This window comes from Nilaparvata lugens, chromosome 14 (assembly GCF_014356525.2).
Source record: "Nilaparvata lugens isolate BPH chromosome 14, ASM1435652v1, whole genome shotgun sequence".
In the NCBI taxonomy this organism is placed as follows: Eukaryota; Metazoa; Arthropoda; class Insecta; order Hemiptera; family Delphacidae; genus Nilaparvata; species Nilaparvata lugens.
Genome location: NC_052517.1, coordinates 10539447 through 10567258, shown reverse-complemented (window position 1 = coordinate 10567258; position 27812 = coordinate 10539447). Strand labels below are relative to the sequence as shown.

General features: G+C 33.1%; 1 protein-coding gene across 1 annotated transcript; it reads left to right on the top strand.

Moving 5' to 3' along the window:
• Window positions 1–1109: 1109 nt before the first annotated feature.
• Window positions 1110–22319, top strand: LOC111056724 (death-associated protein kinase related; the record flags this gene model as incomplete). The annotated part of the gene is made up of 6 exons (XM_022344118.2): window positions 1110–1381; window positions 2198–2336; window positions 7848–7974; window positions 10596–10644; window positions 13950–14129; window positions 16706–22319. Coding segments are annotated over 6 exons (3153 nt in total), but the record flags the coding sequence as incomplete, so codon positions are not given.
• Window positions 22320–27812: the final 5493 nt, after the last annotated feature.

The window sequence follows — 27812 nt, the reverse complement described above, 5'->3', positions numbered from 1 at the left end:
TCTTGTATTGTGTCTATTGGTGTCATGACTCCTCTAAACACGGACTTGTTCCATATTAGAGGAGTGATTTTCAGGGAATATTATTGTAAAATGTACTTTCAGGAAATAAAATGAATTTGAATTTGAATATTTTCTGGGAATTGAACTGGAATAATGTTTGATTCTTTTTTGGGAAATATTGTGGAATGACAATGTATGGTCTTATTTGTCACATACATTGGGGAATAGAAGTGAATGAAGTTGAATAATGTTGATAAACGATCCTAGAAGGAGAGGGCTAAGATAAAGAAGAAGGAGTCTCATTTTAAAAGTTGACAAACTGAAAACTGGACGTAGTGGAATACTGAATAGTTTGGAATAGTCCTATAACCATCCTAGGTAAATTAAGAATCTATATGCAAAATTTCGAGTTGATCAGTCCAGTAGTTCAGACTTGATGATGCGTCAAACATAATTTTCCTATCCTGTACTTGTGCATAGACACCTCTAATAAAAGGCCCTGGCCTACGATATTGCAACGTCGCAGTGTAGGCCTAGAATCTAATACATGATTGGTGATAACATTTAAAAAAATTCCAGCTGATATTTTTCACCAATCATGTTTTAGATACAAAACCTACACTGCGACGTTGCAATATCATGGGCCAGAGTTTTTTATTAGAGGTGGTTATGGTATAAGCCAATTCTTTCCTGTATTATAATTATAGACTGGCAGATAAGCCGTGTTCCACAAGATTCTAATTGAATACTTGACGAAATGCAAAATTTCAAGTAAATCAGTCCAGTAGTTGAGACGTGATGATGCGTCAAACATAATTTTCCTATCCTGCTCGTGTATAAGCCAGTTCTTTCCTTTAATTTAGTATTTTATTTATTTAATTTTTTATTTATTCAATACAGTCGCTTTTTAGGAAATTACAAAAGCAAACAAAATTAATTATGACAGAAAATATTGATCACATGGTAATCTAGAGAGTTCACGAGAATATTATCTTAAATAAATAAGTTTATGGATATTGCACTCATTACAATACAATCAAGTATTATTTTAGTATAGATTATAGAGTGATGATTGATTTGTAATTTATGAATCATAAAGAATGTAATTTTCTACACCCGAACCCCACAGAATCAAAAAAATAATCGAATTATTCTTTGTTTTCCACAGAGGCAAATACGCAGCAGTTAAACGCTGCCGGCACAAATCGTCGGGCCGCCATTTTGCGGCGAAATTCCTGCGCAAACGTCGACGCAGCACTGACCTGCGCACTGAGATCATCCACGAAGTGGCCGTACTCGACGCCACTCGCTACTCGCCTCGGCTCGTACGGCTCCACGCTGTCTACGAGTCCACGCACGAGATGGTCCTCCTGCTCGAGTTGTGAGTGCTTCCAAAATGTAATATTATTATTACTATGATAATCCAGTCAAGGAAAGGTTATCGAGGGAAAAGTTGGGAAAACAATTTTTAGCCCCGCAGTTCTGTTCAGGGTAGTAAGGAGGTAAACATAAATCAAAAGTCTTCATCCCTACCCCCCTGTCATAAGTGGGTGGAGATTGTTCAAAGGTACCAGTTTTTGGTTTCTCGCATATAACTCGAAAACTACAAATCTTACAGACATGACTATTCAATACAAAATTAAAGCTCATATAATTTCCTACAACTTTCATCTCTCAACTTTTTCTTTATCTTGCATTGTTTTCGAGATATCTGCTCTTGAATGTTTGACATTTCTGAAATAAATCCCTGTTCGCTTTAATTTTTTTCTATTTTTACTCTCATAACTTTTTGAATCTATGAGGAAAATTTATCATGGATCTAAGCATTTTGGCATTATTCCTTTGCAAAAGTGTATATGTTGGAATAGATTGATCGATGAGTAATATAAAAATCATTCAGGATGAATATTGTCATGACATTACATCTCCACTCTACTATGCATTTTGTTGATTCTGATAAATATAATTGATTTTTTTAAATAAAAATTGAAAGTTAAGTTCCCTGTTTTCAGTTTCATTAATTTCTCACAACGTAGACTATTAATGTCATTTTCTCACTTGAAAATTACATGACTAGTCATAAAATGTTGTAAGAAAAAAATTTATTTTTTATATAATTTTTTCTCTGTCTTTCATTTTGATGATGTACCTGTTGTATGAATCAATACAGAATAAAGAATGAATGTTTTTCTCTCAGGGCATGTGGAGGAGAACTACAAATGCTATTAGACAAGGATGAAGTACCCAGCGAGCACCAAGTATTACGACTAATGAGACAAATACTGGACGGACTAATTCACCTGCATTCCATCAACGTGGCTCATCTAGATATCAAGGTAATTAATATTAGTGAATAAAACCTTCAAAACTTTAAAATACATTAGAAATATTTCATATTTTCAACAAGGTTGATGTGGAGAGAAAAAATGAAAAAGACAGAAAAGTAGCAGAATAACTGTCGACGAAAAAGAAAAAGGTGAAGATGAAGAGGAAGATAGAATAATATTGAGAAGGTGTAGAAGGAGGAAGAAAGAAGGAAGTAGCAGAACTGTCGACAAAGAGGAAAAAAGGTAGAAAGATGAAAAAGAATGTGAAGAAGGGGAAGAAGACAAAAAACTGTTGAAAAAGAAAGATAAGAAAAAGGTAACGATGAAGAAGAAAAATGATTGATTGAGTACTTTATTTAAGTAGATTACAAAATATACTGGCTTATACACTTATATACAATAGCTTACAATACAGCAAAATTATAGATGAACTTACATAATATAGACTAATAAAATAATTATTGAAGAGGAAAATAATTATAATAATTGTCTCATAAGATTATAATAATTGAAGAGGAAAAATGATTGATTGTACTTTATTTATGTAGACTACAATATATACTGGCTTATTCACTTATATACAATAGCTTACAATACAGCAAAATTATACATGAATTTTACATTAAGTAAATAATTATTGAACTATATATGATATGAAAAAAACAATTTGGAATGACTTTTAGATAATATTGTTATGCATTTACATAAATTGGCGGAGCTTGTCACATATCAATGTCCATTCTTCGGAAAGAATATTAAAAATATCCTCCCCACTAACTCTCTATCAAAAGAGGGGGAGGAGAAGAAGAAGGATGACGAGGAGGGGGAGAAAGATGGGCAGAGGATGAGAAACAGGATGAGAAAAATGAGGAGTAAGTGACGGAGGAGGAGAATGAAGGCGAAAAATTTTAGATCAATGAGGTTGAGGTATACTGGGAAACATAAAAAATTGAATAAGAAGAATTCAGATACCTTCATTCATATGTTCAACAAAATAAAATTCAACTTACTTTCTTAAAAATAATTAAGAGTAAGGTACTCTAATAAATTACATTAACCTACAGACTGAAGAGTTTAACAATACGGTAATAATATTGGGGCACCGAGCTTCGCTCGTTATTTTTATTTATTGATAAACAGAACACAATTCTCTAAAATGGAAAAGGAAAAAAGTAGAAGGAGAAGAGGGAGAAGAAGAAGAAGAAGAAGAGGAGGAGGAAAAAAGAAGGGAATTAGAGGAAACGGCAGCTCATAAGCTATAAAACTACGCACAATAGAATATACTACGATTGTGATTTATTGACAATTTTAGTGCGAATTATAAGAATTCATAAGATTGTGTCTTTTATAGTTCTACTTCACTGTAGGTATTGTCCAGGTTTATAAACCTGTTAAGGTTTAATAACCTTCTCAAGGTTATTAACCTGTATTAAGGTTTAATAACCCTTAAAGGTTTGTTAACCCTTAAAGGTTTGTTAACCTTAAGGTGCAATTCCTTGGCGACGATTCTACCATTCTAGCTATTAGTTGATATAGACTAGTGACCCCGCGGTTGGAGAAATCGCTCATTGAACTGTTGTATTTTAATCTTTGAACCCGCAACTTTTAATTATACAGAGTTGATGAAATTCATGGAACAGCTACATATTCCTCTAACAAGAATAATTAGACAGTAGGTTTCATTGGGGAACCTATTCAAAATGAAAAATTACTCTGTCGCTATAAAGAATAGGTGTTCAAAATTTTGGAGCTGATTCATCAATTCTTTCTAAAGTTATTGTAGAACATACAAACAGACGGACGACTTTGGCCTTCAGTAAGTCAAGAGTGAGAACTAGCTTACGCTCGTTCAAATATGGAATTAAATAAGAATATCATTAAGGAAAAAGAAAAATATAGTAATATTTACAAAGTATCATGTAAAAAAAAGTGACAACTCGCTAACGCTCGTTCAATTATAATAATATCATCAAAACAATACAAATACAATATGTATGTGGCCAATTATATCATTTCTCTCAGGAAAATATTCTATTATACACGGTTTTAATAGGAAAACAAAATATTCAGTAATAAATTTTACTCAAATATCTATAACCATAAATAATAATTACATTTTAAGGTCATTAATTTGATGTAGCCCTTATAATATTAAATATGTCTTTGAAATGAGTAACTTAACATATTATCTATATTGGTGTCCACGTTATAATGACAGTGTTTGATTAGCAATAGTACTGCTATCCTTGTCTTTCATTCAACAAAGCGGATATCGCTATCTCTTTCTCGGTTTGTACTGTTGTCAGATTGTCTTTTAACAATGTAGAATTAATAATAATATTCAAAATATTTCATCTTATGAAAATTAATCATGAAATTATTGAAAAATATATAATTTTTTGCTTGAAAAATACAATTGATTATTTTGAAGAAATATGAACAGTTAATACTACATCAATAAAACGATTATCAGCTACCGTCTATAGAAGGCATTGACTAGACAGTGAGGATCGGCAACGTTGTTCTCCTATCTTTCTCCATTGCCATTATAACGTAGACCTCACTATAGACGTGCGGTTGCTATATTATTATGCGGTTGTTGTATTATACTAGTAGGTAACCCGTGTTTCGCAACGGTCTCTTTTTAAACTTGAAAAACTGAAAACTTTACGTAAAAAATCTTGAAGAATTGAAAATAGGCCTTTAACCATCTATGACCATTTATGAAAATATTCTACTATACACAGTTTCAACAGGAAAACAAATTTCCAGTAATAAAATATGTTAGTCAAATATCTATATCCATATAATTGACCGAGCGAAGTGAGGTCTAAAGGTGCGTACAGATATACGCGCCGCGAACATGAGCAATAATTCACTTTTAATCAGCTGACTATATCTGTATTTTTATAGAAGCGGTAAGATACAGATATAAAAAGCTTGGCATCAGCTGATAGAAAGTGAATTGCTCATGTTCGCGGCGCATATATCTGTACGCACCTTAAGATTCAAGTCGACGGTTTGGCATTTCTCTTAATGTTTTAATGTTCAAATGTTTATATGTTTTTATGTTGCGCATTTACGGCGAATCGCGGTAATAGATTTTCATGAAATTCGACAGGTATGTTCCTTTTTAAATTGCGCGTCGACGTAAGTTATATACAAGGTTTTTGGAAATTTTGCATTTCAAGGATAATACAAAAGGGAAAAGGAGCCTCCTTCATACGCCAATATTAGAGTAAAAATCAGACTATCGAATTATTCATCATAAATCAGCTGTTTAGTGGACTATAATACTACCATGGCCACCTCTAATACAAGGCCGCGGCCTACGATATTGCAACGTCGCAGTGTAGGCCTAGAATCTAAAACATGATTGGTGAAAAAGATCAGTTGGTATTTTTTAAAATCTTTTTCACCAATCATGTATTAGATTCTAGGCCTACACTGCGACGTTGCAATATCGTAGGCCGGGGCCTTGTATTAGAGGTGACTATGATACTACCCGTTCAAAAACATCGAACATCTTGAAAATTTATCTTTCCATCAACGTTAGTAGACAGTTGACTATAATACTACCCGTTCAAAAACATCGAACATCTTGAAAATGTATTTTTCCATCAACGTTGTAGACAGTTGCAGCCAGACCTGATAACAGCGCTCACACTCACATTCCGGGACGACACGTCACGGTACGATAGGACAGAAAGCTCTATGTTTATTCAGGATTTTTTCTAGACATTTTAAATTGATAAATTATTTATTAATTTTTGAGAAAACATAAGAACAGGTCAATATAAATTACTGAGCGCGAGGTCTACTGTTCACAGAACTACTAGTTATATTGATGTAGGCCCTAATAATAAATAGTCTTCAAAATGAGTAACACATTATCTAGTGCATTCTCATTATCTATTCTTTATCTATTACAATGTCATTGTATTTCCGCGTATGAGTGACACAATCGGGCTATCCCAATGACAACATTTTTTGACAAGTCATTCTTTGCTTAGCTGTAGTTTGGTCATTTGTTTTTGAGAATTAGCATTTCAATAGTCAGATAATTACTTCCTGAAGATTGCAGATCACCTTCCTTTAGATCATTATGTGACACCTCTGCTATTTCTAGATTGTTATTCTATTCAACCTTTTTCTTAATCTTGTTTTTGATTCTGTTCTTCTCTTTCTCCCCTTATTGTTTTTTTTCTTCTACTTCATCATCATCATCTTATTCTTCTTCTATTGTTCTTAATCGTGTTATTTAAAAAATATAAATAAATAAAATAATAAAATATTAGTATTAGTATTTCTGCTCTCATTCTTCTTCTCATTCTTTTTTCTTAATCTTGTTCTTATTATTTCTGTTCTCATTCTTTTTTTCCTTGATATAATTTTTTTTTATTTTGTTCTTCTTTTTCTCTTCTTCTTCTTCTTTTTCTCACTCATCCTTTTTTTTTTTGTTTTTCTTCTTCTACTTCATCATAATCTTCTTCTTTTAATGTTCCTCATCTTGTGCTTGTTATGTCATTCTTCTTCTCATTATTATTTTCCTTAATCTTGTGTTTGATTTTGTTCTTCTCTTCTCCTTCTCCCACATGTTCTTCTCATTTATCTTTTTGTTGTTTTTATTCTTCTACTCGATCATCATCCTCTTCTTAAATTGTTCCTTATCTTGTTCTTGTTATTTTTGTTCTCTTCTTCTTCTCAATCTCATTTTCCTTAATCTTGTTTTTGATTTTTTCTTCTCTTTCTCTTTCTCCTTCTCCTTCATGTTCTTCTCTTTCATCCTTTTGTTGTTTTTCTTCTTCTACTCCATCATCATCTTCTTCTCCCTTTGTTCTCAATCCTGATTTTCTTTATTCTGTTCTCATTCTTATTTTTGTTCATGTTGTTTTTGATTTTGTTCTTATCTTTCTCTTCTCCTTCTTGTTTTTCTCTCTCATTGTTTTGTTGTTTTTCTTCCACTTCATCATCATCATCATCTTCTTCTTTTTCATTCTTAAACTTGGTCTTGTTGTTCTTGTCTCATCCTTCTTCTCATTCTTTCTTCTACTTCACCTTCTACCTATCCTTCTTTTCTCCTTCTTCTTTTTCTTCTTCTTCTGCTGCATTCATCACCTGTCGTGGTCTTCTTCTTCTTCTTATCTTATTCATCACCTGTCTTAGTCTTTTTCTTCTCCTATCTTCTTCTTCTTCTATCTTCTTCTTCTTCTTCTTCTTCTTCTTCTTCTTTTTCTTCTTCTTCTTCTTCTTCTTCTTCTTCTTCTTCTTCTGTCTTTTTCTTCTTCTCCTGTCTCCCTCTTCATTCTTCTTACTCTTCTTCTTCCCCTTTCAGCTCTCTTATCTCATTTTCACCTCTTTCTGCCTACATTCCATGTCCCTATCATTCTATGGATAAGTAGTGTCTTTGTCGTTTTCATGTTCTTTTTATTTTGTTGAATAGATAAATTAATGTATTTTTCAAAATAGTTGTAGATTCAATCATAAACCAATTAATGGATTTTTTCAAATATTTTTCAGCCTCAAAACCTGGTGCTAACCGGAAAATTTCCAGACTGTGATGTAAAACTGTGTGATTTCGGAATTTCGAGATATCTCAGCGAAGGAGTCGATGTGAGAGAAATACTTGGAACGCCCGATTATGTTGGTTAGTATTTGAACTTTAGTGAAATTCACGTTATAAGTGGAGTGATCCGTGGTCTAGTGGATAGCGTGCTTACGTAGTAGCATATAGATCACGGGTTCAAACCCTCTCAATACCAAAAGTTTTTTAACCAGATTACTCCCGTGTTATCGGATGGGCACGTTAAATTGTCGGTCCCGGATGAAGTATGACAGTCGTAAGGCCCATTGTCGGCTTAAATTATATATTCAGGCGGTGGGACCTTCCCGCAAGGGACTCCCCACCAACAAAAGCCATACGAATTTACTTTTTTACGTTATAAGTCAGTAGAAATAATAGGTATACAATGTTGCCGATTCTCCGTCACCACCACCATATTCACGATCATTATTAGTGTCATTCCAGTATTTCTAATGTAATATCAATTGCTGATTCTGTTGATAAATATCAGCTCTATCTCAAATACAGAGTGTTTGAAAAAAGGTGCCCATAAGTCAGGGTGTGATTCCTCACATCAAAAAAAGAAAAAAAAAATCCAATTAACATAGGTCCGAAAATGCTTGGTTACCAAGTTATACAGGTTGAAAGATTTCGTCTGAATATCAGTTCCCCTGCTCAAACGAAGCCCTACGGGTATTTTTTGGCTGTTGATTAAGATGTACAATTTTGCGTACTTTAAGTAAAATGAACTGAAAAAATTAAATAAAACCGTTTCCAGACCTGTAGCTACAGTAATTTTTAAGATATGTGACGAAATACGCGAAACTTTGGTCCCGAAAAACAAGTTACATTAGGTTTGAAGCAGATTTACTATGTTAAATGTACAATAAACACAGAAAATTTGTTCATAGAACTTGTAGAAAATTTAATTTTGAAGAGAAATATGTAGAATAAGTCTAAAATAGACAAACGCAACCTTTAAAAAACTAATCCTTAATTACATACAAAACGCATGAAAAGAGAGCTCAACAGATTTTGTCTATTTTTCATGCGTTTTGTGTACAATTAAAGATTTTTTTCAAGGTTGCATTTGTCTATTATAGATTTATTTTACATCTTTTTCTTCGAAATTAAATTTTCCACAAGCTCTGTAAAAAAATATTCTGTGTTTATTGTACATTTAACATATCTGCTTCAAACCTTGAAGAACTCGCTTTTCTGAACCAAGTTTCGCGTATTTCGTCACATATCTTAAAAAATACTGTAGCTGAAGGTCTGGAAACGGTATTATCCAATTTTTCAGTTCATTTTCAAATCAAATCAATTTATTTTCCTTTTATACAATATACAGAGCATGAAATTACCATATAACTAAAAAATCCCAATCATACCCTGAAGAGCATTACCAAAAATGAAATATACATGGAAAATAATCCCAAAAAGGTTACAAAAACCTGTTTGGGCAGAAAAAAAAACAATTTAGAATAAAAAAGAAAGGTTACAGTTTACAAAGCAAAAAATTTACATAAAGTACGCTATAAATTGTAGATCTTAATTAACAGCCAACAAATACCTGTAGGGCTCTTTCAAGCAGGGGAACTGGAATTCAGACGCAATCTTTCACTCTGTATAACTTGGTACCTAACCTAGCATTTTCGGACCTATGCTAATTTGAACTTTTTTTATTTTTTTGATGTAAGGAATCACGGCATTACTTATGGGCACCTTTTTTAGAATACTCTGTATTTGAGATAGAGCTGACATTTATGAACAAAATCAGCAATTGATATTACATTAAAAATACTCGGATGACACTATCTAATAAGATTTATCAATAAATAAAAATAACGAGTGAAGCTCGGTGCCCCAATATTGCTAATAATTTGTTGTAAACAACTATGCTACTACAGTATCATCAAAAGCTTACCGAGTTGAAAGCAGAGAAAAGTCGGGAGCAAATACTATGCTACTTCACGCTATCAATTGCAAGCCTCACTGCATGCAATTAATAGTTCACACAACAGCTGATTTATGATGAATAAATTGCTGATTTTGTTCATAAATGTCAGCTCTATCTCAAATACAGAGTATTCTAAAAAAAGGTGCTCATAAGTCATGCTGTGATTTCTCACATCAAAAGAAGAAAAAATTTATAGTCTGATTTTTACTCTAATATTGGCGTATGAAGGAGGCTCCTTTTTCCTCTTATATTATCCTTGAAATGCAAAATTTCTAAAAATCTTGTATATTCGTCGACGCACAATTTAAAAAGGAACATACCTGTCAAATTTCATAAAAAATCTATCACCGAGTTTCGTCGTAAAGCGTCGGAACATATAAACATTTAAACATATAGAGAGAAATGCAAAAACCGTCGACATGAATCTTAGACCTCACTTCACTCGGTCAATACGATCTAATAGGAATATTCATGCTCACTTGATCGTGCAAAGTGGGAATAGTCAGTCCAATCAGAACTCAATAGGAATTATATTTTACTTTTTGATTACCATTCACTTTCAATGATACTGAAATGTGGGCATTCACTTTTAGGCGTAAGCAACATAAGAACTATAATATTAGAATACATCAATGTATAACTCTAATATATGAGATTCGAAGAAGAATTTACATCCAAATTGAACATTTTTAAAAATGAAATAATTTTAATAACATTTTAAAAAATAATCGTTTTATTTTTTCAGCTCCCGAGGTGCTAAATTATGAACCCATCAGCCTGGCTACAGATATGTGGTAAGTTATCAAATATTTCTGGAATAGTATCTTACGCCACAAGGAAGGAGCCTTTTGCAGGCGAGAATGATGTTTCTAGTCGAGGTGTTAGCCTAAACTAGAATATCATTCAAGCACTGCAAAAGACATTCACGTCCAAGTAACGTACAATATTTTTTGTCATGATAATCTAAAGAAGAATAATTGAGAAATGGAATTACCTGCTTGTGTTAAATTTACTACATGCACTGCACTCTATAAACATAACCTAGTTTACAAATTCTGAATCAGGAATTTTGCAGAAGTTGACAAAACTTCCACCTGGAGTGCTGAAGGTGGTTTTTCTAAAGCAGTTTTGCTGTTTATATTTCGAAACTAGGAAACATACTCTACTCGACTGTAAAGAAAACATATGGTTTTATTAAAAGTACAGTTTGCTGTAGCAGGAATCATATGCTTATTTTTTTTACAATCAGCTGTTCACCGGCTTGATTTCATGGATGTAAAACAGCTGAAATTGGATGACTATGACAAAAAAATTTTTTTGTCATAGTCATTCAATTTAAGCTGTTTTACATCCATGAAATCAAGCCGGGAAACCGCAGATTGTAGAACAAATAAACATATGATTCTCATTACAGCATACTATACTGTAATAAAATCATATGTTTCCTAGTTTTGAATTTGGAACAGCAAAACTGGTAAAAAAACCGCCTTTTAGCGCTCCAGGTGGAAGTATGTCAACTACAATAAAAAAATTCCTGATTTGAAACTTGTAAACTAGGTTATGTTTATGGAATGCATGTAGTAATGTCAGCACAAGCAGGTAATGTTTTCTGTTCCTTAATTATTCTTTTCTAGATTCTTGTGACAAAAATAGTGTACGTTACTTGGACGTGATTGTCTTTTGCAGTGCTCAAATGAAATTCTAGTCTCGGCTAATGCCTTGAATAGAAACATCATTCTCGCCTGCAAAAGGCCCCTTCTCGTCCTTGTGACTTAAGATACTATTGAAGTACGGTAATTGAAATCTGAAATTACGGTTTACTTTCCAAATCCACAATTCTACCATCAACAAAAGATACACAGTGAGTATAATATGACACTAATGGAAAGACTGTATTCTCAAACAAAACTCTATTATCGATTGGTTTTGAAGTGGCGTTTACACTAAATCTGTTTCAAGAAAACGCGTTTGACAACTCTGGTGTTAAAAGTGTTGCAGATATATAATTTTTTCTGTGTTGTGCTGCGTTTACACCAAAGTTGTAAAGATAATGTTGTCCAGGAATAGTTTACAACAAAGAGTTGTCAATTTTTGTGTAGAAAAAAATGTTCTGCAATGTAGAGCAACAAAAATTGTCAATTTCTTGCCAATTTCTTTCTGTGTTGTGCTGTGTTAACACCAAAGTTGTAAAGAAAATGTTGTCCAGGAATAGTTTACAACAAAGAGTTGTCAATTTTTGTGTAGAAAAAAAGTTGATGTTCTACAATGTAGAGCAACAAAAATTGTCAATTTCTTGCCAGAGAGCATAGTCGGCCCGGACTTGTAGAGGTGGAACACCTCTACAAGTGGGAGACGGAAGATTTGTTGAAAACAAGTATTTCTACAAGTTGACAACAAAATGTAGCTTTGAAATTGTGAAATTGGATCTCATTATAGCATACCGAATTGACATCAGCTGATCAACTAAGGGTGATGCCCACAAGAGCTCCAGGCTTGTGCGTGGCTAATGAGATGAATTCATTGAAGAGACTTAAGATAAGAAAAAAATCTACTCTCTCTTAATAAGAATTATTATTTTACAGGATCATGCTTTCGTGTGTGTATGACAATCACAATATATTCAATGGAAATAATAATTTGTATTAGAATAAAGTGGATATTTGACAATATTTCAAGTCTCTTCAATTATGGAAAAGTTCCACATTCACTCTTCAAACTTAATCAGAGATAGATTTTGATGAGAAATGAGTGAACTCATTAAGGAGATATTGGATGAAGGATAGATTTCACATTATCAATTTATTTTTCGAGTATCTATGGTCAGATTTATTTCAAAGTCATCATTGTTTGTTATTCGAAGCATTGATGTTATTCGAAAAATCTGACTATTTGCAGTGAACTTTGCCATAGATATTTATAATAATTATATATAAAACGAAAATCCAAATTAAATGCTGTAATTCACCCCGAAGACTTCTGCTACTGTAAATATTGACAACAGGGTAAACAGCTAGATGGGAATTCGATGAGTGCTACTATTCAAAAATTATTTGTCAGCCCAGTAATCCAGAGATCTTCAGTTTGGTGGAAGGGTAAGCATTCCATACCGGCAATATCAGGAGGTACCGGGTTCGTTTCCCGGGCTGACAAATAATTTTTGAATAGTAGCGCTCATCGAATTTCCATCTAGCTGTTTACCCTGTTGTCAATATTTGCAGAAGCAGAAGTCTTCGGGGTGAATTACAGCATTTAATTTGGACTTTCGGTTGATAATAATCATTTATTCATAAGCAATTGAATAAATGAAATATCTCAGTAATTTCAATCCATATTACTATAGATATTTGTCAAATTGACAAATATAGGGTGACACAGAATAACGGGAACTTTTGAAAACGTCATAAAACATTAGTGGGAGGGGCAAAAATGATTTTATTCAAACTAATGTAAAGTTTAAGACTTGCCATTCGAGAATTATAAATAACATGTATCACTTTTTAACAAATAATTCTTCAAGATGGCTTCCTCCTGCACGAATACACTCTTGAAATCTGTGTTTAGATTCCTGAACGATTGCTGCAACATTTCAGCTGGAATATTATTAATTTCATTTTGAATTGTCTGTTATGATTCAACCACAGTTATTGGTCAAGTTGTAAAAACGTTTGATTTAAGATAGCTCCACAAACAGAAAATTGCAGATGGACAGATCACGGGACCAAGAACGCAGATGTTGCAGCGATCAATGAGGAATCGTCAACACAGATTTCGAGAGTGTATTCGTTCAGGAGGAAGCCATCTTAAAGATAATTGTTAAAAAGTGATAGATTTTATTAATAAATCTCAAATGGTAAGCCTTGAACTTAACATTAGTTTGGATAAAATCAATTTTGCCTTTCCCACTAATGTTTTATGGTGTTTTTAAAAGTTACCGTTATTCTGTGTCACTCTTTATTTCCAATAGATATTACAATATTAGTAAAAACAAAAGTCATTTGCCTTATGAATTGTATATGATGCATTTATATGAAACAGTATCTTTATTTTATGCAACACTGTGTCTTATACCATGATCATGTATCATTTTCTGATATTCCAGGTCAGTGGGAGTCCTCCTCTACGTATTGCTAACAGGATGCTCACCGTTCGGAGGTGATACAAAGCAGGAGACTTTCTGCAACATAACGCAGTGCCGTCTCGACTTTCCTGAGGATATCTTCGAGGATATCTCCGAGGATGCCAAGGATCTCATGAGGAAATTGATGGTCAAAATCCCTAGGTAGGTTGACAAGGCCAACAAGTGAGGTCCATGTTACAATGGCAGTGTTTGATTAGCAATGGTATTGCTATGCTTGTCTACCATTCAATAAAGCAGATAGCGCTAACTCTTTCTCGCTTTGCTCTGTTGCCAGATCGTCTTTTAAAAAAGTAGGAGTGATAATTAACAAAATATTTCATCTTAGTATAAAAATGCATTATGAAATTATTGAAAAATATAATTTCTGGCTTAATAAAATATAATTCATCATTTTAAACGAGAATGAACAATTAATATTACATCAATAAACCTGTATCAGTTATTTTAAATATAGAAGGCATTGACAAGACAGTGAGGATCGCCAACGTTCTCCTATCCTTCTCCACTGCCATTATAACGTCATTCTAACCCCACTGTAGTAAGATTTACTAGTTCAACCTGTTAGTATTTGTGGAATGGTTGGCATTATTATTAGCATATGGCATAAATATAATCGGTTATTCAATACTAAACGATTGGCATATATTTCATTCATAGGAAATTCCAATAGTTTCAATTTGATCTGGTTGCAATAAAATCTAAAATATAATAAAGGAAAGAATTGACTCATACAAGTACGGGATAGGAAATTCACGAATGATGCAACATGAGGTGTCAACTATTCAACTGATTAACTTGAAATTTTGCATATAGATTCTTGATTATTCCTGTTACAAGGCTAATTTCTGTTCAAATGCTTTTTTTGAAAACCCATACTAATTGAAATTGAAATTGAAATTTTATTCATAGCACTTACAATTTACGAACAAATATGAATGAACTTAACAAATCAGTACAATAATATTGAAACAATAAAAAACTAAACTACATAATAAAATATTATTAAGGTGAAATAAAAAGATGTTGTCAATTCCACAAACAATTCCAAAAACTGTCAATTCCAATAAACTTTGTGGAATTGACAACATCTTTTTATTTCACCTTAATATGGAGAAATTCCACAACATCTCTGTGCAAAGTGTTAATTTTATAAAATATTATCTTCTAATTCTATTTATATAAATGAAAATAATTTAAAACTAATAACAAAAACATTATGTAACGTCAGAGTTATGTTAAGGTACTCACTTCATAAGCTATTAGCTGATTTGAAGTTACCTACTCTGAAAATCAAGCTATTTGACCTTTGCAAGAGACACAGAAGCCTCATACAAATTATAGAGTTTATCATTTATTTCTGAATCGCCACCTATCAAGCTCTATGGCCCATAAATTTTAATTCTTCTTAGGATTTAGGAAATAGATATCAACTGACGGATAATGAATACTTCCTTTTTAGTACTTTAATAGCCTTCAATACCTTATCTTGATAGCCTTTGAATACAATTTTTTTCCAATGCTTTTATTCATAATTGATATTGAACAATAATCCTTCATATTTATATATTCTACAGCCCACATGAAAACTAGTATACCTGAATAGAATAATTACCAAATTTGGAAAGTTTCAAAGTCAATTATTCAATTCTTGATTACTGTTAAATTTGAATTTTATCAGCAAAAAGAAACTAATACAAATCTATCGAAACCAACTCACTAACATTAAAATTATATTTTTATTATGTAAATATTTCCTATTTTAGTTATAATAATGTAAAATATTTGTTCTAGTTTTGAAGCATCTAAATTTGAAAATCTACTTTGTAAAAATACCTGAGGACTGAAAATGTTGTGAATTGAAGACTACAAGACTTAACCTATTCCGGATTATGTGTAACCTGAATTCAGGAGAGGAATAGTACAAGGTTACCTTATTTCTCCTCTCCCTATCATTTTGATATTGTAATTATTGTATAAATTAATGAATGAACTATCTTCATAGACATAATATATAACTTTCAGATGAAAATTACTCTGAATGGACAGTTTGCAAAATATCGACTTATCTTATTGTGGATGATCAATTGAACTTTTTGCCTGTATCTGGGTGATTTGATGATATAATCAAACATCCTTGCCTTGGGTGGGATACGAATTCATGAACCTGCCGGTAATATAATAATAATTATTGATTACATCATATTTTGTCAATTTCATTCTCATCCACATAAATCCATTCTTATCTCTTGAGAATAATTTGAGAATTATATTTCCAATCTGCTTTTGTACAGACAATCAATCAAGTTTAATCGAACAAAATATTTACATTGAAGGTCCCACTAAACCTGAAGGTTTTTCAGTAGGTGCCTATATAAGTATACATAATAAATCATATAGTGAGCTCCACGTTATAATGGCAGTGGATAAAGATAGGAGAATAGCGATGCCGATTCTCTGCATTAATTAATCATATTTCTACACTGTCAAAAACATAATTGGCATCGTTGTGGACCTAGAAAAGGATAGTACCACCGGCTTTGTCGAATGATAGACAAGGATAGCAAAACCAATGTTGATCAAATACTGTCATTATAACGTGGACCTCACTATAGAATCGTACATTACAAAAAATAAAGTTTACAAATTTGATAAGAGGGAGAGAAAAAAGTACATGTTTATTTCCATCAATAATCTAATTAAATATTCTCTGTCCACAGTAAAAGACTCAGCGCCTCAGAATGCCTGCAGCATCCCTGGTTCAAGAACCCCCGACCATCAACATCACTATCATCAACATCAGGCCTCAGCTCCCTCAACATTGGAGCCACAACACCACGCACTCCAACCCTGAGCAAAAGGCCGGCACCAACCATGGAACACTCTGAAGACCGGTCATTGTCAACTGATGAATCTGACTCGGATGATGCAGAAACTGCGCTGAACTCCAAGAAAAATGAAGAAATCATCGCTGAAGTGGTCAAAACTGCAGAAAAACCTGATCCTAGAACCACAGCAGCTTCAGGAGTTCATCAAAATCCTGTCCAGGAGACAGAAACTTGTCCAAAGTCGGGGAACAGTGCGAAAATTGATGCTGATTTGTGTCAAGATGCTACAAAATCCAATCCCAAATCAAGAGCTAATCCACAAAATTGTGTAGCTTCATGTGAGAATACAGCAAACTCCGATCCTGAATCAAGACCCATTGCAGAAGTGAATACCACCTCGAGCCAAAATGCAGCAAAATCTAGTCTTAACCATAAACAAGATGCAGAAATCAACTCGAACCTTCAACAGGGTTCAGAAAGTGTGATTGATCCTAGTCCAGATATAGATCATCATGAGGACAGATCCTCAACAACCTCCAGCTGCTGTCTGGATCATGATGAGAAGTCCTCAACAATTTCCTCATCCTCTACTTTGACCGCTGAGTCTTCTAGTGATAGATGCTCAGTTATTGGTGCTAGTGATTTGGGCTATGACAATTTGACCATTTCTGTAGGATCAACTCCTGCAGAAGCATCAACATCTACTTCAGGAACAACATCTGCAGGTATTGCATCAAAAGGATTGAGTGGTGAGAGGAAGAGATCATTCATGCGCAACATGGAAAGTCTGGTACATAAGCTTGCATACTCAGATGCAGAAGGTACAGAAGTGGAGACACCTAGCAGTTTCAGGGAAAATGTCAAAAGTTCTAATACTAAGCTTGAAGAGAATAGCAGCTGCAGCAAAAATATCAACAGACTTGTCAACAAGAGTCATGATTTGGACAAATTTTTGGACAGTGCATCAAAATGCACTAGTAGTGACAATGATAGTTATGGGTTGGGTTGTTCATCAACACCAAACACTAGACAAAACAAGTCACTTGGTTTTGAAGAAATTTTGTCCAACAGTGATACCAGCTACAGATTGAGTTCAAAACTACATGATAGTCTTCAAAGAAGACACCCAACTGACAACAACCAAGATCTATCAGACTCTAGCAGTGATGATTCAAGTTCCAGAAGAAAGAGAAATCAATATTCCTCAGATTCTGGCTATGAATCCAGTCTGAAGAGATATTCGAGACTGTTTGAATCTTCCAAGGAGGACTGCTCCAAGTCAAGTAGCAGCAGCTCTGATGATTTGAGGAGTTGTTGTGGAGCTGGAGCTGCCACATTCAGTGAGGTTAAGAGGCATCTTAGAGGGAACATCAATGAAGATGTCTCCAGAACATCAATGCTGAAGGACTCTTGGTACAGGGATGGCAAGACATCTTCTGGTGCTAGACTGAGGCAGCATGTGGATGGATTCCGCAGTTTGGCACGTGCCTCAGGCATGCAAACAATGCCAGTATCCAGCTTCCTACACTACAAACTAGATTGTGGCTATAATTTCCTCACACGTGGTAGTTTCGGGTATGAGAGTGGGGATGAATCTGTCTTCAAGTTTAGGCGGGTTTTCATTTTGGATGATGCCGATGACCGACTTTCCCCACCACCCTCCATCAATGGTTCCTTGAGCTCTGACAACTCCATCAGTGACAGCAACAGTGACACTATCAGTGAAATGTCAATAGATTCAAGCAGTGACCGGTCCAGCATAATATCCCTGGATGACCCCCTGGATTTCTATGGGAAGAGTTTGGCTCAAGCACGCCACTACTCCACATCCTGCTACAATGTTTGGGAAGCTGTCAAGAGTCAGGGCACATCCTCAAGGTCACGCACTTGTCCCAGGGAGTGTCACGGATCTTTTGCCAGGGCGCTATCAAAGTTCACCAGTGGGGAAGCTAGTGGTGAACTGAAGGACGAGGAACTGAAAGAAGGAAACTTCCACCGTCAACGTAAATCTTTGACAATCTTCAATGGGTACAACACATCCTCATCCTCTAGAACCTCCACGACTACCACCATCAACAAGAAATGCATAGGTTTAGAGCTGATGAGGGAACACAATGGAAATGTGGTTGTTATCAGGGAAGTGAAGGCAGTTCATGGCAGTAAATTCCCCAGATGCAGTGAGGTGAAATGTGAATCAGTCCAGTCAAGAATTAGGAGGTTGCAGGTGCAGAATGGTATCAGAACTGAGTTGGCAAAGGAGAGGTACAACGTTTTCTGAGGAAAAGGGAATTGGGACAGGTGTGAATTGGTCCAAAACCAGGATAACGATGCAATGTAGGGAAAACTAGCAGGATTAAGGTATCATGACTGAATTGGCAAAGGTGAGGTACAATCTTTCTCTAAGAAAACTCTAATCTGGTCACAAATGGAACTGAGATGACTGTGAATTGGTCCAGGGTCACAATTCAGCATAAATATGCAATGTGGATGACTGTGAACTGGTTTACATTTCTCATTTAGATTCACAATAGAGTGCTACATTTTTTCTTGAGAAAACCAAAGTGGGAGAATTGTGAACTCGACTTTATTTGAAGATAAAGACAAATGGAACTGAGATAACTGTGAATTAGTCCAGGGTCACGAATCAAGATAAACATGCAAGGTGGATGACTGTGAACTGGTTTACATTTCCCATTCCGAAACTAGATTCAAAAGAAAGTGCTTCATTGTTTCTTGAGAAAACTAAAGTGGGGTCAATTGTGAACTGGACTTTATTTGAGGATATAGACATGCAAGACTGTTGACTGTGAATTGGGCTGGGTTGAAGGTTGTAAAGCAAAAATGGTAAAGAATTGAGTTGTCCCAATCACAGAAAATGTTTATCTCAGAAGAGTTGAAATGAGAGGTCAAGTGTAAACCTGTTTGAGTTCTGCATTTGATTTCACTGTAGTGAATAAGGTTCTCTACTCAATTTGTGTTCAGAGCTGGGTTGATCACTGTGAATTATCAGTGAAAGTCTTATTTGTAATGATTCAGAGTAGAAGTATATTACAGAAAAAAATTATTAAAAAGATTAATAGGATCCTGTGGATCTAGAAGTTGATGTTACAAGCTTTAAACTACCTAAATTGATAGCCCACTGGATTAAGAATTTGGAATAGTAAGCTTGAAAAGCTCTGAATCACTATTACATTGAATACTATAAAATTTGGTACCTGTTGTAAGCTTAGAAAGCTCTAAACACCCGATAGCTAAAACTATCAATCCGATAACTGAAAAAACTTCAAAAAATGAATAACCCCCACTGGTTGGAACAGCATTTATGAACACAAAACAACGAACAAATCGAAGACTATTCTCATTTTGACTTTGAGAAATTTCTAACAAGACTGAAAACCATTTTGCCTGCCATGAGTCGAACAAATTTGTAGAATCAAATCCCTTCTTTTGATGGAACACAAAGTATTTATTAGAGATGTCCACAGGAAATTATTTATTGGAATTGAATTTGAGTTTACAACCAAATTTTGATCCTAGGAAAATTTGTGTTCTGGTTCAAAAATGCTTGTAATAATTCTGTCTTTCAATATGTTTATCATATAAAATAATTGTGTTGTGTTATAATAATTTTTCCAAATGTCATATATATATGTGTGTAAACTCATGTAAAGACATGTTAAACTCATGTAACGACATGTTAAACTCATGTAACGACATGTCATTTATTTAAAAATGGTGCTTTTGGTGATAAAATCTTCAAAAACCAAACATTTTTGAGAAAACATTTATGTGATTCCATCTCTACTTTGTTCAAGATGGTGCTTGTTCTGAATTATAAATCATAAAAAATATGAAAGATTGAAAAAATATTTTAATATGTATATTATATTATTATATTTAGCCACCTAAGGCCCGCCATAATATTATAATAGTGAAACTTAGTCCTTAATTTGATTTTGTTGTACATTGTAAGAAAGTATGCCTTGACTTATTAATATGCTAATATTTATTCACTATTTAATTAATACTACCCTTATGTGTTTAAAAATCTAATTAATTAATTATTGATTATGTTAATTGTGAGTTTAACCGAGACTAGTATTGAATTTTATGTAAACTTAATTATTTGTGTGTATATTCATGTATGTTTATTTTGTAAATTATTTACTAAGCTATTAGTGTAAATTTTCATCTATTTATTTAACATTTATACATCTACCATCACTGTATACATATTTTGTAACTAAATTTTGTACATAGAGCAAGTATATTTTTGAAAAAGGGTATGTTTTTCAGTAATAGGCTGCAGCTTATTTCATTTGAGATTTTCTAAAATAGATTTTGTTCTCATTATTTTTGAAAAATATTGGTGATTCGGAAATACCTTTTAATAAGAATTTTTCGAAAATTTATGTTTCTCAATAATTTACATGAGCTGCAATGATTCTAGAATTTTGAAACCTTCCACAAGGCTTCAATATTCTAGAATTTGGAACATATCTCTACTTAAACCAATTATTATTAATGTAATACAATGCAATAGAAAATAAGACTTCATATAAGAACAAAATGAATCCTATCAATATAATATGTGAGAAATTTCTGTAACTAGACAAAAAGATTCAATGTTTTCAAAAGAATTCAACGTTTATAAAAATACTCATTGAATTTTCTCTCACTATTACATTAAATTCATAATTGAATTTTCTATGATCTGTATCTTATTAAATGTATCTTACTACATTGAAATATAGTCATGCTGTTCGAATTATAAATAATACTGTAATTATTTCACTCAAAACTTTTCCAATTACATCACATTTTACAATCACATCTGTGTACTTATATTATTTATTAACACCAGTATTCCATGTATTTCTTATATGTCATTTATTACTGTATTAATGTTAATATATCCTAAGCATTTTCTCAATATATGAAGCAATTTAACAAAAGAAAAAACACTATTTGGAAATGTGTGTATCACTATTTGAATAAATATTATCAATTAAATAATAATTAAATACTGCCTTGATACAGCCTATGTTAGAGTTGTAAAAATTCCCAAATCTTCAAATACTTCTCTTGCTGAAGATGAAGCTCATATAAGCCATAGGCTTGTGCGTAGTAAAGTATGATAACAACAATGAGATATTGCAGTTTTTAAGTGGGTTCCAAACCACTTCATGTAACAAACAGCTTTCAAACTGTATTATTTCATTTCATAATATAGTTTTATACAATACCTCTCCATTCTCCAAATTTCACAATAAAATTGTAACAAAATATGCGAAAAATAAATGAATTAACATCTCTGTAACCTATGCATTTAATGTATTGACTGATCCAAAATTAACGAAAATAGTTATTTGTAAAAATTATGAAAATTGTATGTTTTGTGCCTTGAATATATGCAGAGTGACTCTTGAACTCATATATTTTTATTGAAATGTGTTTTTTTGATGGATAATATTGAACATAATAAATGATTTGTCTTTTGAAAAAATTGTTTACCAATGATATTCCCTTAATTCATTCTGTATTTATTGTATTTTGATAGATCTTTATAAAGCCTTGTACACACGTCCGTACAGATTCGCGCGAACAATCGTATGTACATATGCCTCAACATTCACTGTACGTCCTTGTGGACGCGATCCACGTATGCCTCAGCATTCAAAAAGCTATCTGATTTGCAGACGACACGAAGACATGGTAGATGTAGATTTTCCACAACATGACAACAATGGCGTCATTCCATCATTGAAGATAGTTATCACGAATTGCAGCAGTATCATTTTATTTCAATGACTTATATAATAAAATCAAAAATAAAACTTGACAAACGATGTTGGTGGGTTGAACGATTGTAGGTTGAAGTAAGGAAATAAATTGCTACATGACATAAGATTGATAGTTCAAACTTTATTAGGTTGTCAAAAAATTATCTTGTTAATATACTGAATCTAATTCAACTAGTTATCTAAACAAGAATGATATCATCATGAGGGAATCAATAACTTCACAAGAACGATTGGCTCCAACTTTGAGATTCTTGACATTAGGCGATTCATTTGTTGGTTTCCAATATCTATTCTGAATCTCAAAAAAAGAAAATTTCTACAATAATTCCAGAAGTTTTGATGACCTAATCAAAGCACTTAACACTGTCTCACAAAATTGACAGTCTTCTTTAAAGAAGTTAGCCATAAATTGAATCAAATACTAAGTTGCTGCCCATTTTAAACTAACTCTGCTCATACACATGACAAAACAAGATTCTCCAAAAGATTAGCTTCAAGATCTACCTTTAAGGGAATACTAGTTCAAAGTTTGAATAAATCTCTCTATAGATAGCCTAGCTATCTAAAACATATAATATCATATTGAAGATAACAATTTTAATTAACAACTCTGATTGATAACATGAAACAAACACAAGATGATTTGATAGTCACAGTAAAATAATATTTGAGCTATACTTTCTTGTAGGAGCCCTTTAGAGAAGCTTTTTTCACTTAAATTATGCAGTTCTAAATTTGTTAATTATGATACAAATTATATATTCCATGCATGTTTCTATATAAATATTTGACAATCCACATATCCTACAAAATTACAAAAATCTTACAATTTACAATTAGTTATTGGATCACAATTTGATTTGTCATTCATTAACCTAATTCATTGGAATTAGGTTATGACGCCTTCAATGTTTACGTTTTGCCTCACCCGTATGGCAAAAACGCGTCCACACGTACATTCAATGCTCGCCCGAGGCGCCTTTGAGCACGCCAAAATACCGACAGGGTTCCGGTTCGCCCACATGCCTCAGCGAACAGTGTCCACACGTGCGAATGCAAGCCCATACACGTATGCTCACCCGAGGCAAACGTACGTGTGTACACCGTTTAAGGAAACTTTTCAGAATTGTCACAACTACTAATAATAATTATTATTATTAAACGAAAATCCAAATTGATGCTGTAAATTTTAGCGCTTATCGAATTTCCATCTGGCTGTTTACCATGTTGTCAATATTTGCATTAGCAGAAGTCTTCGGGGGGAATTACAGCATTCAATTGGGATTTTCGTTTAATAATAATCATTAATTTATTAGCATTTGAATAAAATGCAATTTCTCAGTTACTTCCATCTGTAAACTAATAATTTCATTCAAACATTGAGAAACTATTTTCAGTTCTTACACCATTTTCAATCTCTATAGTGGAGGTCCACGCTATAATGGCAGTGTCTGATTAGCAATCGTATTACAATCCTTGTCTATCATTCAAAAAGCAGACGGCGCTATCTCTTGCTTTGCTCTGTTGCCAGATCGTCTTTTAACAATGGAGAATTAATAATTAATTAACAATATATTTTATTTTAATTATTGAAATTCTTTATAAGATTATTGAAAAATATAATTTCTAGCTTGATAAAATATAATTGATTATTTCAAACGAGAATGAACAGTCAACCTGTATCAGCTACCGTCTATAGAAGACATAGACAAACAATGTTGATCGGCAACGTTGTTCTATCTTTCTCCACTGCCATTATAACGTGGAACTCACTATAGATAACATTATAAATTTGAAATTTCAGGTGATCCTATTATTTATTAGAAAATTCAGTAACTAGTTTCAATTACTACGTTATTATCATTTTTTAGTAAACATGGATTAATCTCTTATAAACTGAAAATCGTCCCTCAATTTTAAGTGACTATAAACTTTAATATCGGGGACCGAGCTTCGCTCTGGAGTACAAAAGCATAAAAATCTGGTGTGATACACTCACACAACTTTCCTTGCCGTTAAGAAAATTGATCAACTGACGCTAGTGTTCCCGCGCATCTCGTCTACTTTTCTAAGATCTGAGCCAGCTGGTGACAGGACAATAGCGCTGCAGACACATGAAGTCTGCTATCTCTTCATAGTGAATGATTCAATAGAATCAACAGTTGCCAACAGTTTGCAATTGAATAATCTTATTTTCTCGAATATCGAGCTTATTTTCAATTTTGTGTGAAAATGTTACTGAACATTAACTGTAGAGATCTTTATGCTCAATGTTTTCCACCTGAAAATTTTTGTTCAAATTGTATCTGAAGCCTGATAATTGGGAATCTAAAATCTAACTTTGCATAGATGGTGCAGTGCTCCTGAAATTTTTACAGATATGAGACTTGTGGCAGTTGATAGAGCTTATCAATGACTTTTCTAGGTATGAATTTGATTAAAATCGTTGGCGCTGTTTTCGAGAAAATCGCGAAATACCCTGTTGTTGATAACATTTTCGCCATTTTAGCCGCCATCTTGAATTGCATTTGATCGAAAATGTTCGCGTCGGATCCTTATAGTGTGAGGACCTTAAGTTCCAAATTTCAAGTCATTCTGTTGATTGGGAGATGAGATATCGTGTACACAGACGCACATACACTCATACACACACACACACACACACACCACACACACACACACACACACACACACACACACCACACACACACACACACACACACACATACAGACCAACACCCAAAAACCACTTTTTTGGACTCAGGTGACCTTGAAACGTATAGAAATTTAGGAATTGGGGTACCTTAATTTTTTTCGGAAAGCAATACTTTCCTTACCTATGATAATAGGGCTTATTACGAAAGAAGAAATTATAATAACATCCTTACAGAAATGTTCTATCTAATCACAGTAAATTGATTCCCAGAAGAATGCAAAAATTTCCCTCACATAGGCCCAGTTGCACAAAATCCGGTTAAATTTTAATCCTGATTAACTTCACGTGAACCAAATCAGAGAAGACCATTTCAAAAATCTTAATTCCAGTTATTTATTGACAATTGAATAACTTTATCAAAAATCTGATGTGGCGCACTCACACAACTTTCCTTGCCGTTATGAAAATTGATCACCTGACACTAGTGTTCACGCGCATCTCAAGTCTACTTATAAACAAAGGTCTGAGCCAGCTGGTAAGGACAATAACGCTGGAGACATAAGAGGTCTGATATCACTTCATAGTGAATCATTTAATAGAATCAACAGTTTCCAACAGTTTGTGATTGGATAATCACATTTTCTTGAAGTCCGAGATTATTTTCAATTTTAGGTGAAAATATTACTGATCATTAATATTGTAGAGATTGTCATGCTAAATCTTTTACACTCAACGTTTTTTGTTCAAATTGTATCTGAAGTCTGATAATTGGGAATCCAAAATCAAACTTTGCATGGGGCGAAGCTCCTGAAATTTTTACAGATATGAGACTTGTGGCAGTTGATGGAGCTTATTTTAGATATAAATTTAATCAAAATCGTTGGTGCCGTTTTCGAGAAAATCGCGAAAAACCCTGTTTTTGACAACATTTTCGCCATTTTAGCTGCCATCTCAAATTGCATTTGCTCGAAATTGTTCGTGTCGGATCCTTATATCATAAGGACCTCAAGTTCCAAATTTCAATTGGGATCTCATCTCCCATGTACCGTGTACACAGACGCACATACACTCATACACACACACACACACACACACACACACACACACACACACACACCACACACACACCACACACACCACACACACACACACAACACACACACACACACACATAAATATAAAGAAAATAATAATCTCAGTACCCTTTTTTTTAATATTTTATCACACTATATTTCGGTCATTTATGCCATTTTCAAGTGATATAAATTAAATAAATAAATACTACTGGAAGATTTCAGGAAAGAGATAAATAAGATGGCATATCAACCAAGCATAGTCCATAAATGGAAATATACACAATTAAAAATAAGAAAGGTAAGTGAAGATATTTTATTCAACAAAACTTCTTTGAGAAATGGTGTTATTCCTAGTTATGTAAATATTTTCACAAAGTCTAAATCAAGAGCTGCTAAAAAAAAACTATGAAAACTGCACAACAAATTTGGATTGAAGAGGAGATAAATTATTCATATTCAAAATTGAAAAGATTAAACAAAAAGAATCAGATAATAAAAGAGCAAATAGAGAATCATTTTCATGCCGAATCAATAGATGAATTCAAAATCCATATTTAAACGTGGATTAAACCTATCATTGAAAAGAAAAAACTCGCACAAACAAAGAAAATTAGCTTGTTGATCCAAAAACAAAAGAAAAATACTGATAATAACTACTACAATGAAATTGAAGAATATAAATCATATGATAAAGTGAAGAACCTTACAAATATAGGCTTCACTGAAAAAGAGAATAATTTATTATCTGAAGCATTAAAATATAATATAAATTTAGATAACAAAGTATATGTCATGAAAGAACAACTGATGGAAGTGGAAACGTCTATAAGAAAGAAAGAAAGAGAGAATCAAAACGTATTAAGAACAAATTTCATAAATGCAATTGAAAAATGAAATAATATGATTAAAAATGAAATTTTTGAAAGATCCAAAGAAGATATGGAACTGGTGGAATCCATTTCAAACAAATTGAAGAATGAGAATGGCATTATCACAAAAGCAGACAAAGGAATTACTACAGTTATCATAAAACAAACAGATTATAATGATAAACTAGAGAAATTCATTAGAGATAACAAATTTGAAAATTTAACAAAAGATCCAACTCTTGAATATAGTAAAAATATAAATAATATCATATCTAAATGTAAATCAATCTCCAGAGCAGAACAATTCAAAATGAAGTTGATAAATCCTTTATCTCCAATGTTTAGAGGCCAACCAAAAGTACATAAGGTTGGAATACCAATAAGGCCAGTAGTAAATTATCGTAATGCTCCTGCAAATATTTGAATAAAATTCTACCTCAAAAGGCAATAATGGGAGAAAACCATAGCATAAAAAACACATATCATTTAGTTCAAAAAATTAAAGATATAAAAATTCCAACTGAAGCTATTTTCCTAGCATTTGATGTGGGTAACCAACATGTACACTAGTATTCTAACAAATGAAACAATTAG